Source organism: Mustela putorius, unplaced genomic scaffold (assembly GCF_011764305.1).
Source record: "Mustela putorius furo isolate JIRA1106 unplaced genomic scaffold, ASM1176430v1.1 tig00000929_pilon_pilon_pilon, whole genome shotgun sequence".
Lineage (NCBI taxonomy): Eukaryota > Metazoa > Chordata > Mammalia > Carnivora > Mustelidae > Mustela > Mustela putorius.
This window is the reverse complement of record NW_025421520.1, coordinates 4,441,500-4,468,924: the sequence shown is the minus strand read 5'-3', so window position 1 is coordinate 4,468,924 and position 27,425 is coordinate 4,441,500. Positions and strand designations below refer to the sequence as shown.

At 41.9% G+C, this 27,425-nt stretch overlaps 1 protein-coding gene across 5 annotated transcripts in view; it reads left to right on the top strand.

The window, feature by feature from the left end:
• Nucleotides 1-27,425, top strand: part of ACTR3B (actin related protein 3B) — a 74,527-nt gene that overhangs the window by 3,458 nt on the left and 43,644 nt on the right. For 3 of the 5 annotated variants that reach the window (XM_045086325.1, XM_045086323.1, XM_004765998.3), the window contains exon 2: nucleotides 14,910-14,965. The exons of 1 other annotated variant lie outside the window; for it this stretch is intronic. In XM_045086325.1, the coding sequence (XP_044942260.1) occupies nucleotides 14,910-14,965 (56 nt within the window). Of the gene's footprint in view, nucleotides 1-14,909; nucleotides 14,966-18,043; nucleotides 18,063-27,425 lie in introns of those variants that run through there. One more of the 5 variants, XM_045086326.1, reaches the window with a different exon arrangement.

Here is a 27,425-nt window from a genome sequence, read left to right as displayed (position 1 = left end):
AGCTCACACCTCCCTCCCATCACATAGTTGACATTTCTTTTCCATGGTGAGAATGATTAAATTCTAGTCTCTTAGCAACTTTCAGGTTTATAATACAGTGTTACTGACTATAGTCGCTGCACTGTACATGAGAGCCCTCCAGTCGGATGGCTTCAAGTAGTGATGCCTCCTTAAGTTCGCTGGGCTATTTGGATAGGCAGATGTCCCCTAAATTCCCCCATTGCATCGTTGGTTTTTTCCTGTGTAATTAGTGTCATTTATGGAGAGAGATTTTGAGATTATGTAAATACCTGTTCTTCCTTAAACTTTCACCCATTAGTCTTCATATCTGTTGGTGATTTTTGCCTCATTGATAATTGTACTGATGATGACCTGATTGTGATTACTAATACTCGGTGTTATGTCTACATTTATTAGTGAATGTTTTACTATGAGGGCACACTTTCCCATAGTTTTCATCTACTTATCATTTGTGTGGATTATTTTATTCAAAAGGTCATTCTTATGATATTAAATGGGTTATTATCTGTTGTTGGCATTATTTGTTTTGATGCTTAAATTGTTTGAGATTTGACCAATAAAAGCCCATTCAAACTGTTTTCTGGTGTTCTTTAGACATGTCCCTATCTTTTTTTTTTTTTTTTTTTTTTGAGCCTGTTGCTATTACCAATAGAGACTGCAATGATCGTCTTGCCTGTGCATGCCTCTTTTTGTATTTTTTGCTGGGTATCTCTGGGATAGATTTCTAGGAGTGGGATTTCTGGGTTAGAGAGTAACTGTATATGTAGTTTTGCTAGTTGGTGTGAAATCCCACTCAGCAGTGTGTATCCTCACCAGCAATGTATGAAACTGCCTGTGTCTTCTTACAGACTCACTAACAGAATATATTGTCAATTTTTTTTTATTTTTACCAACCTAGAGGGTAAGAAATGATAATATAGTTTTAATTTGCATTTCTTATGTGGGAATAAGGGCATCTTTTCATTTGGTTAAGAGACATTTACATTTCTGTATTGTGTCTCATCGTTTCTCTAGCCCATTTTTCTGTGTGTTTTTGGTCTTGTGTTTCTTTGATTTTGGAAATATTAGGGTGTGTTGGAGGTCCACAGACTGCTCCTGGCTTCAGCGATCTGCTAGGAGCAATTCCAGGACTGTAGTGAAAAAGTACAAAGCAGAATCAGCCAAGGTTTGAAAAGGCACATGAAGCAGAGTCGGGAGGAAACCAGGAGCAAGCTTCCAGAGTCCTCTCTCCCTGGAGCTACACAGACGTGCTCCGGCAGCCTCCGGTTCTGACAGCACACCAAAGAGGCTCGTTAAAGACTCGGTGGCCAGCGTTGTTGAGGCTGGCCACGGCACCCCTGCCGTACACATACCAAATTGCAGAGCCCCAGAGGGAAGGCAGATAGGGGTTCAGTGTAAACTGCTGTTAGCATGGTTGAGGTCCAGTGAATGCCGTTGAGGGAATGGCAAGAGCTCTCCTGAGCCCACAGTTCCCAGATGCCAGCTGAGTGGCCAAGCCTACAAGCAGGGCTTCTAGAGAGCAGTCTTGGGCCGGTGAACTCTTCTGCACTTTGGGGCGTTAGCTCTTTAGGGTGGAAGTCACAAATACATGTTTCCTGTTAAAGAACTGAGATATTTTGCTGATTTTTTTCTTATTAATTTAATTGACAGAGACACAGCGAGAGAGGGAACACAGCAGGGGGAGTGGGAGAGGGAGAAGCAAGCTTCCTGCTGAGCAGGGAGCCCGATGTAGAACTCGATGCCAGGACCCCCGGGATCATGACCCGAGTGGGCGGCAGATGCTCAATGACTCAGCCACCCAGGTGCCCTCAAAGGTTTCTTAAAGTAATCAAATTTATTTATTTTTTCCTTATTGTTTCTAGATTTTGAGTTAGAGTTAAGAAAGTCCCCCCACCGCCCCATTTCTAGGTTATATGGTGATTTTTTTCTAATGGTTTCATTCCTTCCCTCCCCTCCCCATTTAAATCTTACTCCATTTGGAATGTGTCCTGGGATCTGGTATGAGGAAAGGACCCAGTTGGAACTACTACTGTCCTTTTTCCTTCTGCCTATCCCATTTGTTGCAGCATCATTTACGGAAAAAAAAACCCAAAAACCAAAACCCCGTGCTTGGAGATTCTGTCTTTATCATGTACTAAATCTGTCAGTGCAATTGTGTTTATTTCTAGACCTTGTTTCGAGTTGCCTCAATCTATTTATGCATAAGCCACCACCACCACAGAGTTTTAATTACTGAGGCTCTAGAATGATTTCATACCTGGTGGGGCTGGCCTCGCCTGCACATCCTTTCTGTTTTTAGGGCTTTCTGCTAAGTTTTTGCTTCTTGTTCCTCCAAATGAACTTGCAGTCAGCTTCTCTAGTTCCACAGGGAGAATGCCTGATGGCATTTTGATTTTGATTCTATTAAATTTATGTTAATTTAATGAGGACCATCCTCTTTGTGATGGTGAGTCCCCCCATGGAAGAACAGGGCATCTCTTTCCATTAGATCAAGTCTGTTTTGTGCCTTTTAGGAACACTGTGTTTCCCCCAGGTAGATTTCTTGTTAATTTTATACCTCAGTATGTGATTTCTGTTTTGCTCTCATAAATGGTGTCTTCTTGTTCTTTATGTTTTTTGTTTTTCTTCAATACATTAAGGCTCTTAGTTTTTTTTTTTTTTTAAGATTTATTTTTATTTGTTTGACAGAAAGAGATCACAAGTGGGCAGAGCAGCAGGCAGAGAGAGAGGAAGGGAAGCAGGCTGCCCACCAAGCAGAGAGCCCAATGTGGGGCTCGATCCCAGGACCCTGGGATCCTGACCTGACCTGAAGGCAGAGGCTTAACCCACTGAATCACCCAGCTGCCTCAAGGCTCTTAGTTTTTTTGCGCCAATATTGTAAACTGCTACTTTGCAAAATAGGTTGTATTTATTTAGGTTGTATAAATTTTTTTACTCTTAGGTTGTATAAATTTTTTCCCTTGATCTTAAGGGTTTTCCAGATACAAAATCTTTGGCAATTAGACAGGGTTTACCCCTTCTTTTCTATTGGTAGGGACTCTATTTGCCCTTTTTTTTTGGACACACTGCAGTGACCATTACCTCCAAAATAATGTTAAATAGGAATGGAGTTAGTGGGCATTATTCTTTTGTTCTTACTTTAGTGGGGGAGCTTCTGGTGTTTTTAAAATAAGATGCTGACCTATGGAATGGGAGAAGATATTCACAAATAACAGATTGGATAAAAATCTACGAAGAACTTACCAAATTCAACACCCAAAAAACGAAAATTCAGTCAGGAAATGGTTAGAGGACATGAACAGACATTTCTCCAAAGACGACAAACTTATGGGCTTACAGACATGAAAAAATGCTCCACATCACTCAGCATCAGGGAAATACAGACCAAACCCACAATGAGGTACCAACTCTCACCAGTCAGAACAGCTAAAAATTAACGAGTCAGAAAATAACAGGTGTTGGTGAGGATGTGGAGAAAGAGGAACCCTCCTCCACTGTTGGTGGGAATGCAAGCTGGTGCAGCCACTCTGGAAAACAGCATGGAAGTTCCTCACAAAGTAAAAAATAGAGCTAACCTATGACCCAGCAATTGCACTACTAGATATTTAATACGAAGGATACAAAAATAGTGATCCGAAGGGACACATGCACCCCAATGTTTATAGCAGCAGTGTCCACACTGTGGAGAAAGCCGAGATGTCCATCAACAGATGAAAAAGGAGATGTGATGTATATCTACAATGGGACATTCCTCAGCCATCAAAAAAGAACGAACTCTTGCCATTTGTAACTATGTGGATAGAAGTAGAGGGTATTATGCTAAGTGAAATAAGTCAGGAAAGACAACCATATGATTTCGCTCATGTGGAATTTAAGAAACAAAACAGATGAGCATAGGCGAAGGGAAGGAAAAATAAAATTAACTCAGAGAGGCAGACAAAACCATGAGAGACTCTTAACTCTAGGAAACAAACTGAGGGCTGCTGGAGGGGAGGGGGGTGGGGGGCGGGGTCACTGGGTGACAGCATGAAGAAGGGCACGTGATGTGATGAGCACGGGGTGTTACATGCTACCGATGCATCACGGACCTCTACCTCTGAAGCTCATGATACACTGTATGTTAACAAAGTTGAATTTTTTTTTAAGATTTTTATTTGTTTATTAATTATTTATTTGACAGACAGAGATCACAAGTGGGCAGAGAGGCAGGCAGAGAGAGAGGAAGGCAAGCAGGCTGGCTATTGAGCAGAGAGCCCGATGCGGGGCTTGATCCCAGGACCCTGTTATTTTTCTGTTTTTTTGACTCGTTTATGTTGCTTTTATCTTTATTTTTTTTCCTGGCTTTCCTTTGTTCTTGTCTTTTTGTTTTTGAATTAGATGTTAAATTCATTTTTATTTTTTCCTTTAATTGAGGGGAATGAATACTACAGAATTTTGGTTGTCATGTCCTAAGCTGTATGTATCCCTTAGATTTAGATACATTTTTTTTCCTTATAATTTTAAAGAAATTTCTGTATTTTTCTTTTGAGTTCCCCCGTAACTAGTATTTCTGTACTAGCATGTTTTAAAATTTTCAGGTATACGGGCCTGTTTATTTTTTTGGTTTTTGTTTTTAATTTCTAGTGTTGTTGCAGTATTGCTCAGAGAATGCTGTTAGCTTTATTTCTCTTATTTGGGCTTCATGGCGTCTTAGACATGGTCCGTTTTGTGCAGGTCCTACTTGTATGTGAAGATCTGTTCTCTGTCTTTGGGTTCAGAGTTCGACATGAGCTGCTTTACTCATGACGGTATTTCGGTCTTCCCGTTTTTTATCTCCACTTACTCCACGTTGGACTGAGCGTGCAGTGTTGAGTCTTCTGTCATTATTTCCCGCTGCTTTGTGGAAGGCACTGCTGCCTCATGGAGCGCCTCCCCCAGCTGTTGCTGTCCCATGGTGCCGGCGTCCTGTTTCTAGTCTCCCGAAAGCCGAGATCTGCTTTGTCAGAAAGTAAAAGAATGGTCAAAAATGTACCGAACAAAGGCAGACCAGCAGAATGCAAGAGTATGATTTAAACGTGATGTTACAAGTTTTGATAAAAATTTTGATTTCATAAGAGTAATCTGCACACGAATGAAAAGAGTCAAATAGTGCTCAGAGGCCAATGTGCAAACATGAGGGGTGCTGTCCTGCCTGCTGTTCTCTGTCTTTGCCCAGAAGTAACTACTTTCAGCTTTAATCTGTGTCTTCCAGCATTTATGGATGTCCATGTTTCTAAGTAATAGGCACATGGATCTATTTTTTGATTACCAATTTTTCACATTATCTGTTAATTTACTGGTGTTAGATGATGGTGTCTCTCATTCTGCCTTTGCCCTGTTTCTCCTTCCCTGTTCTCCCAATAGAGAGATATTATTACATTTTCCACTTAATTTGTGATCAGCATTTATACTGTTAGGCCTATGCAGGTATATGTCCTCATTTATGAAAGTATACTACAAGTATTTTTGTCTCTTACATTTTGTTTTTATGGAAGTTAATGATTGCCTTTTTTGTTTTCTTGGTATCCACTGCTAATTATTTTCCATATTTTTTTTTTAAGATTTTATTTATTTGTCAGAGAGAGAGGGAGAGAGAGCGAGCACAGGCAGACAGAATGGCAGGCAGAGGCAGAGGGAGAAGCAGGCTCCCCGCCGAGCAAGGAGCCCGATGTGGGACTCGACCCCAGGACGCTGGGATCATCACCTGAGCCAAAGGCGGCTGCTTAACCAACTGAGCCACCCAGGCGTCCCAGTTATCCATATTTTTAAGTAGCCAGCTTCTCAGTACAGCTTTCCACAAGGCTAATCACATTACAGATCCTACCAGAGTCTGTTTGTTTTTGGAGACCTCCCCTTTGCGGACCTCTGTCCTTCTCTCTGGGGCGTTGCCTCCCAGGCCTGCCACATAGCCTGGGACTTTCCTTATAACCTTCTAGGCCTTTCCTTTGCCTTTCTCCTGGATTGAGTGTGTTTTCTGAGTCCATTCCTTCCTGCTGTCTGCTTTCCTCCCTGCTCGTAGTCCTCCCAGCTTTGGGGGGCAGGGACGGTGACCTAGCAGTGCAGGGGTTTGTGGTGAGTGCCTTTGCTGTGCCTGGGTCCTGAGTCTCATTTCCGTCCATCTGTGCACGTTTGTCATCCTGGTGTCTCCTGCCATCAGTCCGGGGGTTCATGAACCTCTCTCCTGTTCCGTGTCTTCTTTTTTGGTTTTCTCCTTTGTTTTGGTGGAGGGTATCCTCCAGTAGCTTTCTCAGAAAGAACGTGTGGGAGGTGAATTTTTAAAATGTCTTGCTTTTCTGAAATGTTTTTTCTCTAATCCCTCACTTGGTTGATTGTTAGGGTGTAGTATTCGGTATTGGAAATAATTTACCTTCAGAATTTTTAAGACACTGATTCTTTGTTTTCTTGCTTCTGGTTTTACTGCTGAGAAGTCTGAAGACTTTGTGCCTTTGACTCCCCATTCTCCTTTTTGGGAGATTTTAGGATTTCTACTTGGTCACTGGTTTCTGAAATTTCACAATGATGTGCTTTGAAGTAGGTTTGTTTTCCTCTGTGCTGGGCATTTTGTGAGTTCCTGCAGTCTGGAAATAAGCATCTTTGAATTCTGGGTAATACTTTTAGATTATTTCTTCCTCCACTGTGTGTGCATCTTTCTATCTGTCTGTCCTGTGCTCACCTGCATGCCCTGAGACTCCTGTGGTTTCTGTGTAGAATTCTTGGGCTGACTCTCTGATTTTCTTGTCTCTCTCGTTTTCCATCATCCAGTCCTGGTTCCTTGCTTCTAGGATACACCTTGCCTTGTCTTCTTACCCTTCTCTTCAGTGTTTTCAATTCTGCTCTTATTTTCAATTTCCAAAATTCTTTGTGTTTTCTAAATGTTCTTTTACTAATAGCCTCTCATTTTGTTTTTTGGATGTGGTGTCTTCTCATAGGGTATTGAGGATCGTGGTTTTCTTGGTGGTTGTGCAGGTTTCTCCCCGAGTAGGTTTTGTTTCTTCTGAGTTGGTTTTTGATTTGCATGCTCTCACTCTATTTGGTGATGGAGGCTTTCCTCAGATGTTGGTAATTCCTGGCTGCCTGCTCATGATGAGAAGTCAAAAAAATAAAATGAGCATTGGACTCTCAATGTGTAGATTTGCTTATTGATTTTGAGCTTCTCAAAGGGTGATACTGGCAGGTTGTTTTTTGGGGAGTCTCCTGGGATTTAGGGTCTATTGATCTTTCTTTTTGAACTGCTCATCTCCCCAGAGATTCTGCTTGGGATCCTCTGTTTGGTGGGCCGGGCCTGGGTGCTGGTGTTCTGCGAGAGGACAGGAAGAGAGAGGAGGGCGTGGGAGAGGGTGTCTGAGCATCCGTGTTTACTGTGGATGCAGGCCAGAGGGCCTTTGGTGTCGGGATGGTGCTGGCTTCACCTGTGCCCAGTGACTCCGGGGCCAGAGACCTTTAGCTTTACCACCTCCAAAGAGTCAGCTTCTGGAGAATGCTGGGGTCAGGGGGGAGCTGTGGCCCCCAGCATGTGGGTGGGGAATCTAACCCGGGCTGCCTGGTTTAGGCCCTTCGGTCTTACTTCCAGAGGCTCCTCTGCAGCTGTCTATTTCTGGAGCCTTTAAGGATGCAGGCGTGTTTGCTGGGCTGGTTCTCAGCTTTGGCCTCTGCCTGTTTTCCTCTCCCAAAGCCGGTTACCCCGATCCTCAGCTCCTCTGAACCAAACCTTTGTTACTGGCGCCTCTTCTTTTCTTCCTGTGGTTGTGGTTTAACACAGCTTTAAAGAAACCATTTTGCTTTGATTTTAGTGGGGCTTTGGGACAGAGTAAAATAATTATATTATATATTTAGTCTACCATTTTAACCTAGAAGTTAGAGTTCACTTTATAGTGATCAAAATTCACAAAAAGACCATACCTCATGGTCTTATATTTACCAAACACAGATCAAAAAATGCTGCTTATAGAAGGACAAATGGAGAAGTATATTCAGTAAAGGCAAATTCACAGATCACATAGACAAAGAAAAAAAGGTATTGGATTTAGAGAAAATAACGAGTAAATGTGAAGTTATATATTAAACTCTTCGTCCTGGAAACAGAGACTACCCTTTTCTATTCAGTAGCCCAAGGAATGTTTGAAGCACTCGATCGTGTTATTAGTTTATAGTATACAATGCAGAGAGGGTGTGTATTATTTAGAAATGGTAACTGAGATCTGGGGATAGTTTTAGTTTTATCAGAACCATAGTCTAAGGCCGTTGCAATCACTTTTTTTTTTTTTTTTTTAACTGAAAACCTCAGGAAGGAGTAGAGCTGTTTTGGCTGAAGTTTGGGGTATAAGACTGGACCTCATAAGGGGTCTCAGTGGAAAGAACCTCCCTACAGGGTACAGTTTGAAAAACACTGTTCTAGGATGTGACATTTCCACTTTTAAACATAGATTAATTGAGCTTAAGTTGTCACCTTCTGCTCTAGACACATGGTTGTAGGAGGAATTTTAACTATATATAAATATGTTGAGTTGACAGTAGTCAGATTAATTCTCTTGACGGCAGAATTGAAAAGTCTGTGTGTTACTGCTGTGGAAAAATAGTGGCGTTTACCAGAAGAGTGAAAGAATCTTTGCACCAGGGCTGTTTAAAATGTTTGGGGCAAATGAGGATATATTGTATTTACAGGAGGAGACTTTGGAAGGACACGTAAGAATAGGAAGCGGTGGAAGGCAGAAGTGGGGTGCACGGGGCAGGATGGGGAGTGAGACTTCTTCATGGATACCTTTTTATGGTGTTTTGAAGTATGGACAATGAGGACAGACTTGGGTACAAGGCTGAGTGGTAACTATGGGTATTGCCTTATACAGCTCCTCGTTCTATTGCTGTGTGAGAAGGGGTCTCAAGCCAGGGGACGTATGGAAGTAGCCTTGAGTTTGAGAATGTGGCGTAGTTTACATTTTCTTGAGAATGATGCCTACCTTTACTACGCTGGCTATCCTTTTGGAAGAGAATGTTCAAACAAACAAAAAATCAAGGGCTTTTAACATCAGAATTGTTGGTCTTGATTCCTTATGTACACACCTGGGAAAATTTGATTGACATAGCTCTTCCCATTTGGATGAAAAGATATACATAGACCTGGAAGAGAAATAATACAAAATTTTAATACAGCGAGGGACTTTCAAAATTGAAATGAGACAGGAAGTTATTTAGGAAGATAATTGGTAGATATGATTATCTCAACTGTCAACGGTTGTCTGCCAGGAAATGTATAACTGGGAAAAATTGGTGATGTGTATAGGAGCAAGGATTCATATCATTGGAACGTAAGGATTTGCACAAATTGGTAAAGTACTAAAACTCTAGTAGAACATTTTCTAAGGGTATTATGTGGAAAAATAAAGATAGCTCAAATGCTCAAATAACATTTAAAAAAAGATGATTTATTAGAGATGTGCGTGTGTGTGCAGGAGGGGCAGAGGGAGAGAAATTCAAGCGGACTCTGCCTGGAGTGTGGGCTGTTGCAGGGAATCGATCTTACAACCCTGAAATCATGATCTGAGTTGAAATCAAGAGTCAGGTACTCAACCAACTGGGCTGCCCAGGAGCGCCTCAAAATGTTCAAATAATGGATCCTTTTACTTTTTGAATTAGGAAATATTTCCTGGAAATGGTAATATTTAATATTTCCTGGAAATCAAACTGGTTAACATTAGGTAGGGATTATTGTTATTTATCTTTTACAGATGAAGCAGCTGATGTACGCGGGATTCATTTACTTGCCCGAAGTCCTAGTGCTGTGTTTTGGACCCAGTGTTGCAAGTCCCATTAAACTCCCTCACATCACAAACATGGGCTGTTTCAGAGTGCATATTGCCTATCTGTGTATGGCAGTAACGTCAATCTCCATTTTCGATGGCTGTAGAGCATTTTATGGAATTATTATGATTTATATAGTACATCCTGTGTTGATGCATTTGGGTGTTTCCAGTTTTTTGTTGTTGTTTTGCTATTATAATGCTGCAGTGAACATTTTTTGTTCTTTTCTTTGCCTATGTCTTAAAGTGCTTCTGTGGGGTAGATTCCCAGAAATGTGCTGTGTGGAGAATAGGGGATATGCATTTAAAATTCTGATAGAGAATGTGTATAATGACTCCCCGGCCTTTCACTGCTGCCCATGTGTACTCCCTGCCACCTTCGTCAGTACTGGCTGAGGCTGAATGGTCTTGGGATCAATTTGTAGGTGAATTTAATGCCATTTGACATTTCTTAAAAAAACCAGTACTCTTCCTGTGTAAGAGTAAGGCCTGGCTCAGTTTATTTGCCGGCTTGTGTATGGAGAGTTCCTCGCACACGCCTCTCCCCATCTCTGCATCGCTCTGTGTGTCGGTGTAGCGTAGTCTTGAAGGCAGTGTGACCCCGTGTTGTTGCCATTGCGATCGGGATCTTTTCAGCCAGTGTGGATTCTCACTTCTCGTCAGGTTTTTGTCTGTGTATTTAGTAACTGGCCATTTCACTGAATTTCTCATTTCGTTTACTTTTCTACTTGGTTTCCTTAGGAAGTCTGGGTCTGCAATTCTCATTTACAAATACATTTTGTCTCCTCCTTCCCAATGTTACTCGTTTTATTTAGTCATTTGTGATTCGTGTTATCTAATGATTTCTAAGCATACTATCAGAACCCTGGGGTTGGGACGGAAGATGCTAAAGTTACAGGAATCTGGGGATTCCCGCCAGTGATTCTGGGACGGTACTGAGAGTATATCTTTTTGATGTTTCCGTGGTGATCTGTTCAGAAGGTTTGGTGCAGATTTTCTGGAAGCCTACCCAGGTGATCTTCAACCTGCCTTTCAGAGAAAGTAGGCCATGTTGCAATTAAAAAAATCAATTTGAAATCCCGTTTCTATTTATTTATTTGTCAGAGAGAGTGAGCATAGGCAGACAAAGTAGCAGGCAGAGGCAGAGGGAGAAGCAGGCTCCCCGCTGAGCAAGGAGCCCGATGTGGGACTCGACCCCAGGACACTGGGATCATGACCTGAGCCGAAGGCAGCTGCGTAACCAACTGAGCCACCCAGGCGTCCCGAAATCCCGTTTCTAATAGGTAAACGTGTGGAGCAGTATTTTGAGGACTGGGGCCGTGCTTTTCTCCTTCCTATCTTAGGATCCTCGTGGTAAGCCTGCTCCATGCTGCTAGCTGGGAAACTGACTGGAAGAAGAAAAAAATGCCTCTTTGTTTTCATAAATGGTGTCTTGAACACAGTCCTTATTTAATAGTTGTGTTTTATGTGTTGATTTTTTTTTTTGGTTCTGCTCTTTATATAGTTGTAAAATTGCCTCTAAGGGGGCTTCCAGGCTAGCACTGGATTGTCGTCCTGGGAGAGGCTTATAGGGTGAGTGCTTGTTAGGCCACATTTACGCTGTTACATTTAATATGTTCTCATTGAAGTTTGGTATGAGCCTCGGTTGATGAAGATGTTATTAAAATAAATCTTGTTAAACATTCATTACATTGTGATTATTCAAAGAACAAAACCTCAAGTGTATTTGATGCTCTGTAAGGAGTAGCAAAATCTAAAGATACTGAGTTACCTTAAGTAATCTGAGTAATTTGTACTTTTGCTACTGTTTTTAATGGTTTCAGTTTGGGTAGGGGAGCTCATTGTAATTTGTTTATACATAAAAACATTCATATGTCTTTTTTTTTTTAAAAGATTTTATTTATTTAGTTGACAGAGATCACAAGGAGGCAGAGAGGCAGGCAGGGAGAGAAAGGGAAGCAGGCTCCCTGCCGAGCAGAGAGCCCGATGCGGGGCTCGATCTGAGGACCCTGGGATCATGACCTGAGCCGAAGGCAGAGGCTTAACCCACTGAGCCACCCAGGTGCCCCAAAACATTCATGTGTCTTTTTTTTTTTTTTTTAAGATTTTATTTATTTACTTGAGAGAGAGACAGTGAGAGAGAGCATGAATGAGGAGAAGGTCAGAGAGAGAAGCAGACTCCCCATGGAACCGGGAGTCCGATGCGGGACTCGATCCCGGGACTCCAGGATCATGACCTGAGCCGAAGGCAGTCGTCCAACCAACTGAGCCACCCAGGCGTCCCTCATGTGTCTTAATATTAGTTTGCCTCAGTGATGAAAATCGTTGTTTGCTTAATGTTATTGATGCTCCATTACCCGTGTGACGGATGACGGAAGGCCACCCTTGAGGGCTGTCTGTCCAAGAGAGTGCTTGCGGGATCCCAGCATTCCAGCAGCTGCTGGCTAGTGGCCCGTGGTGGTGGCATCATCAGTTGAATTTTGGAGCTGTGGATTTAAGCGTGCCCCAGCCCATTTCTGCAGGCACATTTTGCTGCTCTGGGCTGTAGTTCATGACTGCAGGGTATAGGACACAGTTGCGGAAGGAGAGCTGATATCTGCAGGGTTTACCATTTGCATTTTATTTCTCCCACCGCGCAAGGTGTTTTTCTCTGGCCTATAGAGTCACGTACAGCAGAAAGACTGAACACAGCCACAGACCATACTATGTGTGTGTTTTCTGAGATTTTTGAAATTTTAAATTAGGAAATTTTTCAAATGTACAGAAAAATAACAATAGTGAAAAAGTAAAACCTATAGATAGCATGTTCTAGCGCTTTCTGTTTCCCTATTTATATATAAAACGCACCCTAGGAAATAGGTTGTATTATTATCCCCATTTTACAGATGGAGAAACTGAGGTACAGATAGGTATGGTAACTTGCCCAAAGCCACACATTTGGCGAATAATGGAGCTGGGACTTGAACCCGAGCAGTCTCGTGCCGGAGTGCGTGGTCATAACCAGCACAACACACGCTTCACTTTCAGAAATAACACAGAATAGTAGATAGAAATGATACTTAGCACCTAATCTTAATAAGTGTTAATATTTTACTGTATTTGTTTCAGGTTTTTCTTTTCTTTTTTTTGAAAATAATCTCATCACAGAGGCAAGTGCTTTCTCACCTATAAATGAAGGATTTTGCTAGATGGCGGGTCTGGCTTTTTGTGGCCCATCACCTTGCATTTCTGACTTTCAGCATCCCCCTTTCCAACACTGCTCCTTTGCCCAGCAGTTGGACAGCAATGACCTTTCCTTACATGGCTAAGAACGCACCGGGCAGATCTTGCTGGAGTGCTTGCTGCCTCCCAGGTGCGGTGCCGGGGCGGGGCTGCAGTCAGGAAGGACTACGTTCCGTCATCGTGTGGCTTGGAATCCATCAGTGTGGACAGGCAGAGATTCTCGAAGCTCGAGATGCCTATTTTTTGGGGTGGGTGGGTGGGTGATGTGGCCTTTTAAATAACACAATCTTAAATTTGAGGATTTTAGTGATTTCTGACCTGCTTGCTAGGCTTCTTGAGCCTTGGGTCAGAAATTCAGTTCGTTTGTATTGATTGTCTGAAATATACTTCCAGAATGGTGGTTGAATTGGGAATTTTTAGTAGTTCAGGATATGTTGTCTGTCTTCTGGAAAGTCCCTGGCTCGCTCTGGGTTGACTTTGAAACCTTCCTCTGGGTCTAGTGAGCCCTGGCATGGGGTCCACTTTGTTTGTGTGTCTGGTTATTTGTGGAACTTGGGGGGCCCTCAGGTGGGTCTCGGAAACTTCTTTTGGGGCCTGGTGGCTTTCAGAGCCCAGCCTCACCTGGGTCCTTGTGGCACCAAGACGTTAGATCCCTGGAGACAGTAAGCAGTAAGGCGTGATTTAAAGGGAGCTCACTTGCCGTTTTTGGCTCACCAAAGCTTATTCATTCACGGTGTGTTCAGAAATAGTAAAATTAGCATATGGTAAAATACATTGAAAAATCATAAAATTAATTTATTAGAATTTGGAATGTACTACTACATCAAAAAATTTTAGTATCGAGCGTCTTAAAATAATTTATAAAAAGGAATGAATTAATAAAGTCACTTTCAACACTGTTGGGGAGTTTTTTTCTTCATTACGAGCCTTACTGTAGAACGTTGGCTCACTTGTCCAGACTTTACTGTTCATTACCGTAGGCCTAATAAGAAAGGAAGAGCTGATGAGTCTTTTTGGTTTTCAATTTTTTATTTCCAGCAGATGGTTCTCAGTGGTGGTCCCCCCCACCACTTTTTTTTTTTTTTAAATTTAAGGGATTAGCAAATGCTTTTGGAACAGATAGTAGTATTTTGGCATTTGTTTTAGTTAAGACTTTTGGAATCCATCACACAGAGGATCTTGACAGAAAATGGGCTCCTTCTGAAATGAGATGATAAAGAGATGCTCCTGTCAGATAGTCTCAGGAGGTGGCAGTAGCTGTTTCTAGACATATGCCATGACATTTTAAGAAAATTATATAATCATTTTTACCCCCCCCCAAAGTTCATGAAGTTTGAGAAGTAAGTACACTTCTTATGAGCGCCAGCTCTGGAATTTAGCCTGTATATTCAGATTGGATTTTACCCACCACTGCCCCCCCACCCCCCACTTCACCAGCTGCTTGGCCTTGGGCAGCGGAATTAGCTCCCCAGCGCCTCAGTGTTCTCATCTGCTAAATAGGGATAATATTTACTTTCTCTACGGGGTTTTTTTAAAAAGCGAAAGAGTGTAAGGGCTCTTGTACGTTGGTGGGGATGCAGAAATGTGGTTTACGTGTGATTGCACGTGTGCAAGCTTGTCCCCGGTAGAAACGAGCACAACGTGTTCTGTTCTAATAACAGCTTGCTTATCTGAAACTAGGGTTTGCTTCTCAGTCATCAGAAGCTTTTTATTTATTTATTTATTTATTTAATTCAAGTGGCCACTCTGAGGCTTGCTATTTTTGGACTTGGAGAGCTTATAATAGAAGACGCTAGTGGGATCCAAGGGAGAGTATTATTGTCTAAACCTGTGTTGATGACTTTGTGCTTTTAGGTACACCAAGCTTGGCTACGCAGGCAACACTGAGCCCCAGTTCATTATTCCTTCATGTAAGTACAGCCCACCCTCGCGTTTCTAAAGGATTGGGGTTCTCAACAGTCTGTTTTTCAAGGCGTATTGTTTGACCTGTCATCTGCTTTCAGAAGGCTGTTCTGGGGACTGGGGAGGGTTGTAATATTGACACACCTAGTGGCTGAACATTGCTGTGGACTGTCACTGCGGCCTGAGAAACCCCAGCCTTCCGACCCTCAGCTTGTCTCCTGATGAGCCCCTCTTCACTGTCACTGGTGTTTCCCCCTGGCTGGTGGGCGGGGGCTTTTCCTTCAATCAAGAATGTCAGAGCTTCTTTGAAGAAGCAGATCTGGTCCTATAAGGTTAATTCGTATCTTAAATGAGTATAGTTTCGTTAACTTGGCAGCTCTGTGGACTAAATATCCATTGTGCTGCACTATTCACTCTACCGAAAGACCTTTTTTAATTTTTTCTTTTTTTCTTTTTTTTAAATGAGAGGCCCGATGACTGTTTCATTGTGTTCAGAGTGTCTGCTTTTGTTTAAATTTTAGTCCATAGAGGATGATCAACTTCAAAGAAGAAATGTTCTCACATTTTGGCAACAGTGTATCCTCCCCACTCTTTGTTCCCCACAGCGTCCCAGGTCGGGTCAGTTGTTTATAGGGAAAAATTCTCCTCTGGAAGTATTCAAATTCTGCGTTGTTACTTGGGGACGGTTTACCAGAGTAATGTCTGTCCTTCCAGAGTAAAGGAAACGCTGCCTCCTAACTGTAGCTCTTGTAAGATGAGTTGTGATCTTAGAAATTCTGAGTGGTCCGAGGCCAGTGACGTTTTTGTAATGACTGGCTCTTGTGAGCAGTATGGAACAGGGAAAGCTTAGGAGAGCTGGGGACAAGGAGCTTAGCATTTATTCAAGGGAAGACGGAAGCCCCTTTGGGTGCATATGTGTGTCCTCAGGTTCCTTGAGCACAGTTCAGTCACCTCATTCTGTTTCCTGGCCGGCAGGATGAAGTTGATCAGGAATTTGACTTCTAGGTTTGAAGTACCATGGTGGGGTGTCTTCAATGAGAGGCGTGATTTGTCTGCTGTATCTTTAGTTAAAATTCATAATCTGGTGTCACAGTTTGCTAGGGCTGCCCTTACAAAATACCACAGACTGAATGTCTTAAACAACAGAATGTATTTGATCCCAGAATGGAGTCCAAGATCAAGGTGCGGTCACTGCTGGATTTTGGAGTGGCCGCCCTCCTTGGTCTGCAGATGGCACCTTCTCACCCTGTTCTCACTTGGCCTTTTCCCTGCGCTCAGTCCCTGTTGTCTCTTCCTCTTCTTAGAAGGCAACAGTTCAATTAGATTAAGACTCCACCGGGGCACCTGGGTGGCTCAGTGGGATAAGCCGCTGCCTTCGGCTCAGGTCATGATCTCGGGGTCCCGGGATCGAGTCCCGCATCGGGCTCTCTGCTCAGTGGGGAGCCTGCTTCCTCCTCTCTCTCTGCCTGCCTCTCTGCCTACTTGTGATCTCTCTCTGTCAAATAAATAAATAAAATCTTAAAAAGAAAAAAAGACTCCACCTTATGACCTCATTTAACTTTTATTACGTCCTCCTAGTCCCCATCTCCGAATGCACTAACACTGGGGGCAGGGGGTCCAGTGTAGGAATTTTGAAGGGACACAGTGAAGTCCGTCACAGTTGGCACTTTGTAGGCCAGATGAGTCTTTTGTGAATTTTATCATCACGAGTGCTCCAGAACTTGATTGTTCCATGCTGGACTGATAAATTGGACTTTCTGACTTCTCAGAGCACATTGGATTTAACCTTGTTAAGTGCCACAGCTCTAAAAGGCTGACCTTGCACCTTTTACTTGAACGCGTTGCCATTTAAAACTGCCCGCAGCGTTCAGCGGGCTGGCCCATTTAACCTGTCATCATTAACAGGGTGGGGAACTGAAGTCACTTATTAGCAGGATTTCATTCGCTGTCAGACTGCAAGGCGGCTCTCAGATGGGTGCTGTCAGAACCTTCACAGTAGCAGAAGCTAGAAAGAGCACAGAAATGTTAAAGAGGTGGGAGTAAAAGAACAGGTACATTGTTGGCTGAGTTTGCTGCAAGAGATGGAGAACCCCGCGGGGCGAGGTGGGAAGGTGTTTGGGCAGAAGCAGGGCTGTTGGGGTAGGTAGAGGCCTCGGTTCCCTTGGGCTGTTGGCTTCACTGCTCGTCTTGGTTCTGGGAGTGGAATCATTTTTCTGGCTAGAGAGGCTCCATTCACAAGGTGAAGTTCAAGACCCGGGCTGAAGTGGCACCTGCCGAGAAAAGGTGGCGTTTGTGTGGACGTGTGGTCAGGCTCGCGGATGCTAGTAGACATGGCGGTGGACACAGGGGCGATGCACACTGGGCCTGTGGAGAACGGACGTGCTCTGATGGTGTAAGAGATCCCAGCCCTGAGCGGAGCGGTGGGGAGCGTGGTTGGAAATGTGCAGGAGGACCGGGCCATGGGAGACTTGGTTCTCTTAAGGAATTTTAGTTTTATTTTGCATCCAGGAATTTTCAGATTGTTCCTTGAGGGGCTCCCTCAGGCTTGCCCCCTGGACTGGCGAGGTGCCCAGCCCTGAGCCCCGTCCCACTCTACCAGAGCAGCTCCCCGGGTATCCAGTTTGTTTGTGCTTGTGTGCGCGGGATTTTCCTGATTGTTTTTCCCTACCTTTCTTTTGCTTTAAGTTGTTGGAGTATATGAAAGTCACTGAAAAGTTTCCAGCAGAGGAGTGAGTGTGTGTGTAGAGATCACGTCTCTGGACAGAGGACGTGGGAGGTGCAGGGAGGGGTCAGGACAAAGGAAGTACATTTCAGACATGCTGCGTTTGCAGAGTTGGGGTGTGAAAGTCCTGTGGGCATCGGGTGGTAGGCGTCGTGCTCAGGGGAAGGTCTAGACTGGAGATACAGACTGAGCCCAGAGATTTTTTTTTAAAGATTATTTATTTATTTTTTGACAGACAGATCACAAGCAGGCAGAGAGGCGGGCAGAGAGAGGAACAGGCAGGCTCCCTGCTGAGCAGAGAGCCCGATGCGGGGCTTGATCCCAGGACCCTGGGATCATGACCTGAGCTGACGGCAGAAGCTTTAACCCACTGAGCCACCCAGGTACCCCTGTTTTTGTTTTTCTTTTAAATGAATTTTTATCTCAGCCAGTAATTTTTAGAAGATAATATGGCATAGGCCCATGTGCCCACCACCTGGCATGAACAGATGCTGCCGTGATTGCATCTGGTGCGTGCGTAGTAAACACACGCATCAGAGTGGTGCAGCCCTCTCCCTTTTCCCCCAGCCCGCCCCCTTCCCTAGGACTCCCTCCCCTGCCAGGTACTTCCTGTGGCCAGTGTGTTCTACCCTGACCTTCTAGGCACAGAGCTCTTCAGCTGGATGTCGCATTGGTCTGTCCTTTACATGTTTGCAAATGACACCGTGCTATGAATTACTTCTGCATTGTCCTTTAAAAAAAAAAATCCCTCAATAATGTGTTTTTAAGATTTATCGATGTTGATGTAAGAAGTTCTTGGTCAGAGTTCTAGCATTTGAATTTCAACAGTTCTTCTTTTCATTTGGACATTTTCCAGTTTTCTCTAATACGCAGAATGGTGCTGTAAATCTCTCTTCACCCACACATGCTAGCTTCCCAAGAGAAAGTAGCGCACACATCCTGCAGGTGTGCACCTCTTCAGCCTTGTGGCTGTTGCCAGGTGGCTCCTTGGAGTGCTTGTGTTGGTTTAAGCTCTCATCACCGGGGCGGAGGGTTTCTGTTTCTGCGCAGCCTTGACAGTAGGTGATGTTGGTAGACTTAAATTTTTGCTGGTCTAATGAATGTGCTTTTTCTCTGATGACTAGTATGGTTGAGCACCTTTCATTGCCTGTTCATCATATCTTTGCCCACTTTTCTTTCTTTCTTTTTTTAAAGATTTTATTTATTTATTTAACAGACAGAGATCACAAGTAGGCAGAGAGGCAGGCAAAGAGAGGAGGAAGCAGGCTCCCTGCTGAGCAGAGAGCCCGATGCGGGACTCGATCCCAGGACCCTGAGATCATGACCTGAGCCGAAGGCAGAGGCTTAACCCACTGAGCCACCCAGGTGCCCGCATTTTTTAGTCTTTTTTATGGAGTTTTATATACTCTGAATATTAATTTTTTTGCAAATATTGTCTCCTATTTTATGATATCTGTTTAAATGATTTTTTTAAATGGAGAAATTTAAAATTTTGATATGGTTAAAATTTCATTATTTTCCATATAAAATTTGTTTCCATCTTGAAAAATACATTCCTGTTCCAAAGCCATAAAGACTTTCTAAATCTGAATTTTCATCTGAAAAAATTTTGAGTTTGTTTTTTGAATATGCTGTGAGGTAGTTACTTACTTTCCAAAAGGAAGGATGCTTGTCCCAGGGGCATTTATTAAAGAGTGCATTTTAATTTGTCGTGCCTTTTTAATCATATTGAGGTACCATATATGCTTGGGAATATTTCTAGTGTTTTTATTTTGTTTCATTTTCAAGCTGTCTAAATACTATTAATTTAGCAAGTGTCTCGATTTCTGGTAGGTGCGGTTTTTCCTCCTTTGTATTTTTCAGAATAACCTTGGCTATTCTTAGGACCTTACTCTTTTTTTTTTTTTTTAAGACTTTAGTTATTTAATTGAGAGAGAGTGAGTGAGAGAGAGAAATTGTGCGTGGGCCAGGGGAGAGGCAGAGAAGCAGATCCTCTGCTGAGCAGGGAGCTCAATGTGGGACTCAATCCCAGGACTCCAGGATCATGATCTGAGCTGAAGACAGATGCTCAACCCACTGAGCCACCCAGCACCCTTAGGCCCTTACTCTTTATTATAGATTTTAAAACCAGTTTAAGCTTCATGAAAAATTGTAATGGGATTTGGTTAGAGACACACCTATTTTATAGATTAATTTGGGAAAAATTTGACATCTTTATGAATTGAGTATTTCTGTCAATGAATATGGTATATATTTTTTGTTGTTTATTGATGACTCTCATATTTTCAGTAATGTTTCCTAATAGTCTTCATAAAACTCATACACCTTTTTTGAAAAAAAGATTTATTTATTTTAGAGAGAAAAAATGTGCAAGAGCGGGGGAGGGTCAGAGGGAGACCCCCTGCTGAGCATAGGACCCCCCCCCCCACCCCCCGCCACAAGGAGGCCTGATGCCAGGTCCCTGAGATCATGACCTGAGCTGAAACCAAGAATTGGCCATTTAACTGAGCCACCTTGGTGCCCCAGGCTCATACACCTTTTGCTAGATTTAACTTTAAATATCTTTATGTGTTTGTTGCTGTTGTGAATTTTCTAAAATTATATTTTCTGATTAGTAATTGCTAGCATATAGGAATGCTATTGAGTTTTTTGTTTTTTAGTCCAACAGTCTTACTTTTCTTATTTCTTCTATTAGCTTGCAGATTCTTGTAAGTTTTCTATGCCGACCGTTAACTGCAAATACTAGTTATTTTGTCTCTTTCAATCCCAATATTTCGTATTTTTTTCTTGGTCTTTTGTACTGGCTAGAACTTCTTCCTTGCCACAGTGACTAGACTGGGTGTTTCTGTCTTTCTGATTTTATTTTTAAAAGGTTTTAAGGCCTTTTAAAAAAGATTTATTCTTTAAAGGGAGAAAGAGAGCACGTGCACATGTGTGAGTGCGGGGTGGGTGGGTGGTGGTGGTAGCAGGGTGGGGGGAAGAGGCAGAGGGAGAGGGAGAGAATCGTAAGCAGACTCCCTGCTGAACTGAATGCAAAGCCCAATATGGGGCTGGATCTCAGGACCCTGAGATCAAGAGTTGGATGTTAAACCAACTGAGCCACCCAGGCGCCCCTGTCTTTCTGACTTTAAACAGTGATATTAGTGCTCCACTAGTGATTACTCTTGGTTTTTGTGGAAATGCTTTTTTCAAGTTAATGCAGTGCCCTTTCTAGCCCTTTCTATTTCTGGTTTACTAAGAGGATTTTTTAAAAAAAATTGTGGATGGATATTAACATTTAAGGCCTTTTGTCTCTCTGTTGAGATGATTATATGGTTTTAGACAGTTGAGCTCCTAATATGATGAATTATATTAATATATTTTCAAATATTGAACTGTCATTTATTTCATTCATGAGATAAGCCCTACTTTTATGAAATACCAACTACCTGCTGAATTGTATTTGGCAATATTTATTTGGATTTTTGCATCAATGTTCAAAAGTGAGATTGGTCTGTAATTTTCCTTTCTTGTACTCTTTTTGTCTGGTTTGAAAATCAAAATTATAGTGGCTTTTAAAAATGAGTTTTTCAGCTTTCTTTTCTGTTCTTTGGAACAGTTTATATAAGATTAGAATTACTATTCCTTGAAGGCTTAGTCAAATATGTGACATTCTTTTGGGAAATGTACTAGATATATTAATTAAAACATTACTATTGTCTGGTAACTACTGTGGCAAGTGTTTCTGAGATACAGAATTTATATCCAAGTAGATGTGCTCGCCTCAGATACACTCTTCTGATAATCTCCTTAGATTACCCTCAGATGGGGCGCCTGGGTGGCTCAGTGGGTTAAGCTGCTGCCTTCGGCTCGGGTCATGATCTCAGGGTCCTGGGATCAAGCCCTGCATCAGGCTCTCTGCTTGGTGGGGAGCCTGCTTCCTCCTCTCTCTCTGCCTTTCTGCCTACGTGTGATCCCCGTCAAATAAATAAATAAAACCTTTAAAAAAAAAAAAAGAAGATTACCCTCAGATGACTTTTTGGCATTAGGAAAATAATCTGTCTCTTCTGGATACTCTTATTTATTTTTAAAGATTTTATTTTTTAACAGAGAGAGGCAGTGAGAGAGGGAACACAAGCAGGGGTAAAGGGAGAGGAAGAAGCAGGCTTCCCACCTAGCATGAAGCCCGTTGTGGGGCTTGATCCTAGGACCTTGGGATCACAACCTGAGCTAAAGGCAGAAGCTTAACGACTGAGCCACCCAGGCGCCTCTCTTCTAGTTTCTCTTATTCTGTACCCATGTAATTTTTTTCTTTTTTACCTGCAGAACTTTTATATTTTTCTTTATTAAGTTTAATCTTGTAAGTTTTGTTAACTTACAGGTAACTGAGGGGTTTTATTTTTTAATTTGTTTAAATGATTTGCAAACTATATTTTATTTGTCTTCAAATATGTTATTTTGAATAATTTAAAATAATTATAGATTCACAAGCAGTGTAAACTATAGTGTGGATAGGTCTTGTGTCCCCTTCTCTGTGTTTCATCATAGACTATAGCTTATGTGGTTATAGCACGGCATTAAGTCCAGGAGCTGGACACGGGTGCAATGTGTGTGGATTTCTGTTCATTTACCCCATTTGTAGATTCCTGCAATCATCCCTGCAGTCGGGCTGCACAGCTGTCACCACCGCAGCAGTCTCTCCTGGGCTGTCTCTTTATGATTTTTATGTTTACCTCCCTTCCCGGCATCATTCCTAACCTTTGGCATCTACTACTGTTTCTAGCTCCGTGATTTTGTTTTTTTGATAATTTTTTGAAAAGATTTTATTTATTTATTTAACACACAGAGATCAGGCAAAGGGGCAGGCGGGGCGGGGGGGAATGAGGCTCCCTGCTCAGCAGAGAGCCTGATGCGGGGCTTGATTCCAGGACCCTGGGATCATGGCCTTAGCTGAAGGCAGAGGCTTAACCCATTGAGCCACCTAGGCGCCCCTTTGAGAAGGTTTTATAGCTGGAATCATATGGTATATGTCCTTTTGAGATTGGCTTTTTCACTTGGCATAATGCCTTGAGATCCATGTATCAATAGATTGTGTCTTTTCTTATCTGAGTAGTATTCCGGAGCATGGATATACCACAGTTTGTTTAAACATTCATCTACTGAGGGACATCTTGGTTATTTCTACTTTTTAGCTATTACAAATAAAGCTGCTCTGAAAGTTGTGTGCAAAAAAAAAAAAAAGTGTACAGGTTTTTATGTGGACATAAATTTTCATTTCTCTAGATAAATACCATGTAGAGCAGTTGGTGCATTGTATGGCAAATTTATGTTTAGTATTATTAAGAAACTGCCAATGTTTTTCCCAGAGTGGCTGTATCATTCTTCATTTCCACCAGCTGTGTGTGAGAGAGCCGGCTTCACTGCATCCTTGCCAGCCTTTGGTTTTGTCACAGTTTTTTATTTCAGCTGTTATCATCAGTATATGGTGAGATCTCATCATGGTCTTAATCTTCATTTCCCTAATGACCAGTGGTGTCGAACATCTTTTCATGTACTTATTTTCTGAGTATCCTGTTCCATTAAATGTCTCTTCATGTCTTTTGCCCATTTTCTAATTGGATTGCTTATAATTTTACTGTGAGGTTTTGAGAGATCTCTGTATGTACCAGATATGAGTCCTTTGTTGGATATATGGTTTGCAAATAATTTCTCCCATTGTGTAGTTTCTCTTTCTGTCTTCTTCCCAAGGTCTTCTGCAAAGCAAAAGGCTTAGCTTTTCATACACCAGCTTTTGGATTTATTGGGCTTTCTCTGTTTTTCTACTTTAAATTTTATTGATTTTTGCTTTTATCCATGTATCTTTCCTTTTTTTTGGTTTTGGATTTATTTTGCTCTTCTTTTTCTGGGTTCTTAAGGTGCAAACTTACATGATTGATTTGAGACTTTTTCTCTTTTCTGTTGTAAGCATTTAGTGTTTAAATTTTCCCATTTAGCACTGCTTTTGCTGTGGCAATATCAAAATATCAAAAACACATTTTGATATTTTATATTTTCACTTCCATGTCTTTCATGTAGTTTTTGGTTTCCCTGAGATTTTCTCTTTGACTCATTTAAAACTATGTGGTTTAATTTCTAGTTGTTTTGGGGATTTTCTATGTTTTTGTTACTGATTTTTTAGTTTATTCCATTATAGTCAGAAACCATACTCTGTGTGACTTAATTTTTAAAAATTAAAAAAAAGGCTTAATTTATTTATTTGGCAGAGAGAGAGAGAAAACAGGCAGGGGGAATGGTAGGCAGATGGAGAGGTAGAAGCAAACTCTCCACTGAGCAGGGAGCCTGACATGGGGCTTGACTCCAGGGCTCTGGGGTCATGACCTGAACTGAAGGCAGACACTCAAACAACTGAGCCACCCAGGCATCCCTGTATGACTTTAATTCTTGAAAAATTATTAAGGTTTCTTTTTGGTCCAGTATAAGGTTTATTTTGGTTTGATGGGCACTTGTAAACAGTGTATATTCTGTTCTCATTGGGGGAAGTGTTCTTGTGTATGTTGCTTAGTTCCTGTAGGTTGATGGTGTTGTTGAGTTCTTCTGTCCTTGTTCTGTCAGTTGTTCAGAGAGAGGTGTTGAGGTCTCTAACTATAATTGTGGGTTCATCTGTTTATCCTGTCAGGTTTTGTCTCATGTATTTTACATTTCTGTTTCTGTTAAGTGCACATTTAAGATTGCCATGTCTTCTTGATGGACTGACCCTTTATTTTTTTAATGTTCTCTATATTCTCTTTCTTTGCTATAAAATTTACTTTATCTGATCACAGTATAGTCACTCATGCTTTTTTTGATTAACATTTGTGTGGATATCTTTTTCTGTCCTTCTGCTTTTAACCTACATATATCTTTATATTTGAAGAGAGTTTTTTGTAGACAGCATAGAATGAAGTTGGGTTTTTTAAATATACTCAGCCAATATCTGTCTTTTAATTGATGTAGTTAGACCACTTATATTTATTGTAATTATTGATCAGTCTTTTTCTGTTTGTTCTGTTTTTTTGTTTCACCTAGGTTTGGGGATTATTTAAACATTTTTATAATTTTATTTTGATTTATATGTTGTTGTTTTTTTTGAGTGCATCTCTTTGTGTAACTTTTTAAGTGGTTGGTGTAGCTATTACATCATCTATACCTAACTTTTCTTATTCTATTGATGGCAACACCTTACTAGTCTGAGTGCAAGGTCTCTTTACCTTCCTGCCTCTCTAGTAGAACATACATTGAGAAGGACATCAGTGTTATAATTTTTGCTTCAACTGCCAAACATAATTTAGAAAAACTCAAGAAGGAAAGTAATTATGCTTATTTTTGTTCTTTCCATTTTTCTTCCCTCCTGATGTTCCAAGATTCATTTTACCATTTCCTCCCTGTGTAGAGAACTTTCTCGAGCCATTCTTTTAGAGTAGGTATGCTGTTAGGTTTTGTTTATCTAAGAAGGCCTTGATTTGCTCTGCTTTTAAAAAAATATACACATATTTTTAAAGAATTTATTTATTTATTTGACACAGAGAGAGAGAGAGATCACAAGGAGGCAGAGAGCCAGACAGAGACGGGGCGGGGGGGAAGCAGGCTCCCACCTGAGCAGAGAGCCTGATGTGGGGCTCGATCCCAGGACCCTAAGATCATGACCTGAGCTGAAGGCAGAGGCTTTAACCCACTGAGCCACCCAGGCACCCCTGCTCTGCTTTTTTGAGGGATTTTTTTCTGAAAGAATTCTGAGTGGACAGTTCTTTTAGTACTTGAAAAATACACCATTTCTTTCTGGGTGCCCTGATTTCTGATGAAAATTTGTTGGAGGCTTTCAGAATTTTTTCTTTGGTCTTCATTTTTTAGAATTTTGGCTGGATTATGTCTTGGCATGGATTTCTTTGGGTTTATTCTGTTTGGGGTTTGTTCAGTGTTGAATCTGTAGGCTTATTTCTTTTTTAGTCAAATTTGGCAGATTTTTAGCCATTATTTCTTTGAATACTTTTCCAGCCCCACCTCCTCTCTGCTCTCCTTCTGGGACTTGGAATGCAGGCATGTTAGTGCTTTTATTATATATCCTTTGTGTCCCTGAAGCCCAGTTCATTTGCTTTGTAGTCTGTTTTCTTTGTTGTTCAGATTGGGTAATTGCTATTGTTATATCTTCAAGATCAGTGATTCTTTCCTCTGTCCTTTTCTGCTGAATTCATCCACTGAGGTTTTTATTACAGGTATGATGTTTCTTAGTTCCAAAATTCCATGTGGTTTTGTCTGTATTCAATCTTTGCTTTCCTTTTGTGTTTCTTTGCTGAGACTTTCTTGTATCTTCCATTGTTTCAGGTGTGTTTGTAATTGCTCACTGAGGTATTGTAAGCTGGCTCCTAAAGTCTTGTTTAATAATTCTGTTATCCATGTCTTCTTGGTGTTGGCATCTGTTGGTTGTCTTTTCTCATTTCGTTTGAGATGTTTCTGGTTTTTGCTATGGTGAGAGATTATTTTTACTGAAACCTGGACATTTTAGATACTATATTCTGAGATTCTGGATCTTGTTTAAATCTGATGTTTTGGCAGGTTACTTCTGATATTGCTCCAGCAAAGAAAGGGAGAATGCCCCCTTGTTAATGCCAGTTTGGGGTTGAAATTCAGTGTCTCCTCTTGGCCTTTGTTGACATTTGGTTGGGTGTTCCTGCTCATGAGGATGGGAGTTCAGCCTTCATACTAGGTCTCAGCAGGTGATATCCTGGCTGAGAGGGACAGGGGCACCTTGTTACTGCTGGTGATGGTGGAAGTCCTGATTTTCTACTAGGCCTCCTCTGATGAAACCCCAGCATTGGAAGCAGATGGATGGATTGATTCTGCTGGGTGGGGTGGAAGGCCAGCTTCCCCCCCATGGGCGTCTGCACTGTGGTGGTGGTGGTGGTGGTGGTTTCCCATGCCTTTTGACTGGAGTCAAACAGGTGTTGTTTAGAAGTTTCTTTTGTTTGTTTTTTGTTTTTGTTTGTTTTGTTTTTTCATTATCTTTTCAGACTGCCCCTTTTATCTTCTTAGGCTGGAGATAGCAGGCATTTTTTTGGAGATACCTTTTTTGTTTTGAGCTCATTGGTGTTTCTGGGTTGCCAGCTTCTCTAGCACCCAATCTGGGTTATAGGAGACGAAAAGAAGACTCAGAAAGTCACTGGTGTGTTTTTCCTGGGATCCGGCGGTCCCAGCCAGTCTGCCTGCTCTTCAGCTTTTGGCTCGTTTCTTTGGTCTGGAAGGTCCAGGGGTCCTGGCTGTACTCAGTAAGAGCAACAGGAAATTCCAAGTTTAATTAGTTTTGTAGATAATATATTCATATGCTGTGGAAATTAAATGGTATAAGGAGATACATGGTGAAAAGTAACATCTCCCACTAACTTCCCCTCTTAGAGGACAGATGTCATTTCTGGTTTCTTATAAGTCCTTCCTGAGGTATCCTGCACATACCAGCAAACACACGCAGCATCTATTTTCAAACCCCTGGTGGCATTTTGCCATGTCCACTCTTTAACATCTCGTGTTTTTTTCTTTTTTCAAGATTTTATTTATTTGACAGAGATCACGAGTAGGCAGAGAGGGAAGCAGAGAGAGGGGGAAGCAGGCTCCCCGCTGAGCAGAGAGCCGAATATGGGGCTCCATCCCGGGACCCTGGGATCATGACCTGAGCCGAAGGCAGAGGCTTTAACTCACTGAGCCACCCAGGTGCCCCCCACCTCATGTTTTCTCTCATG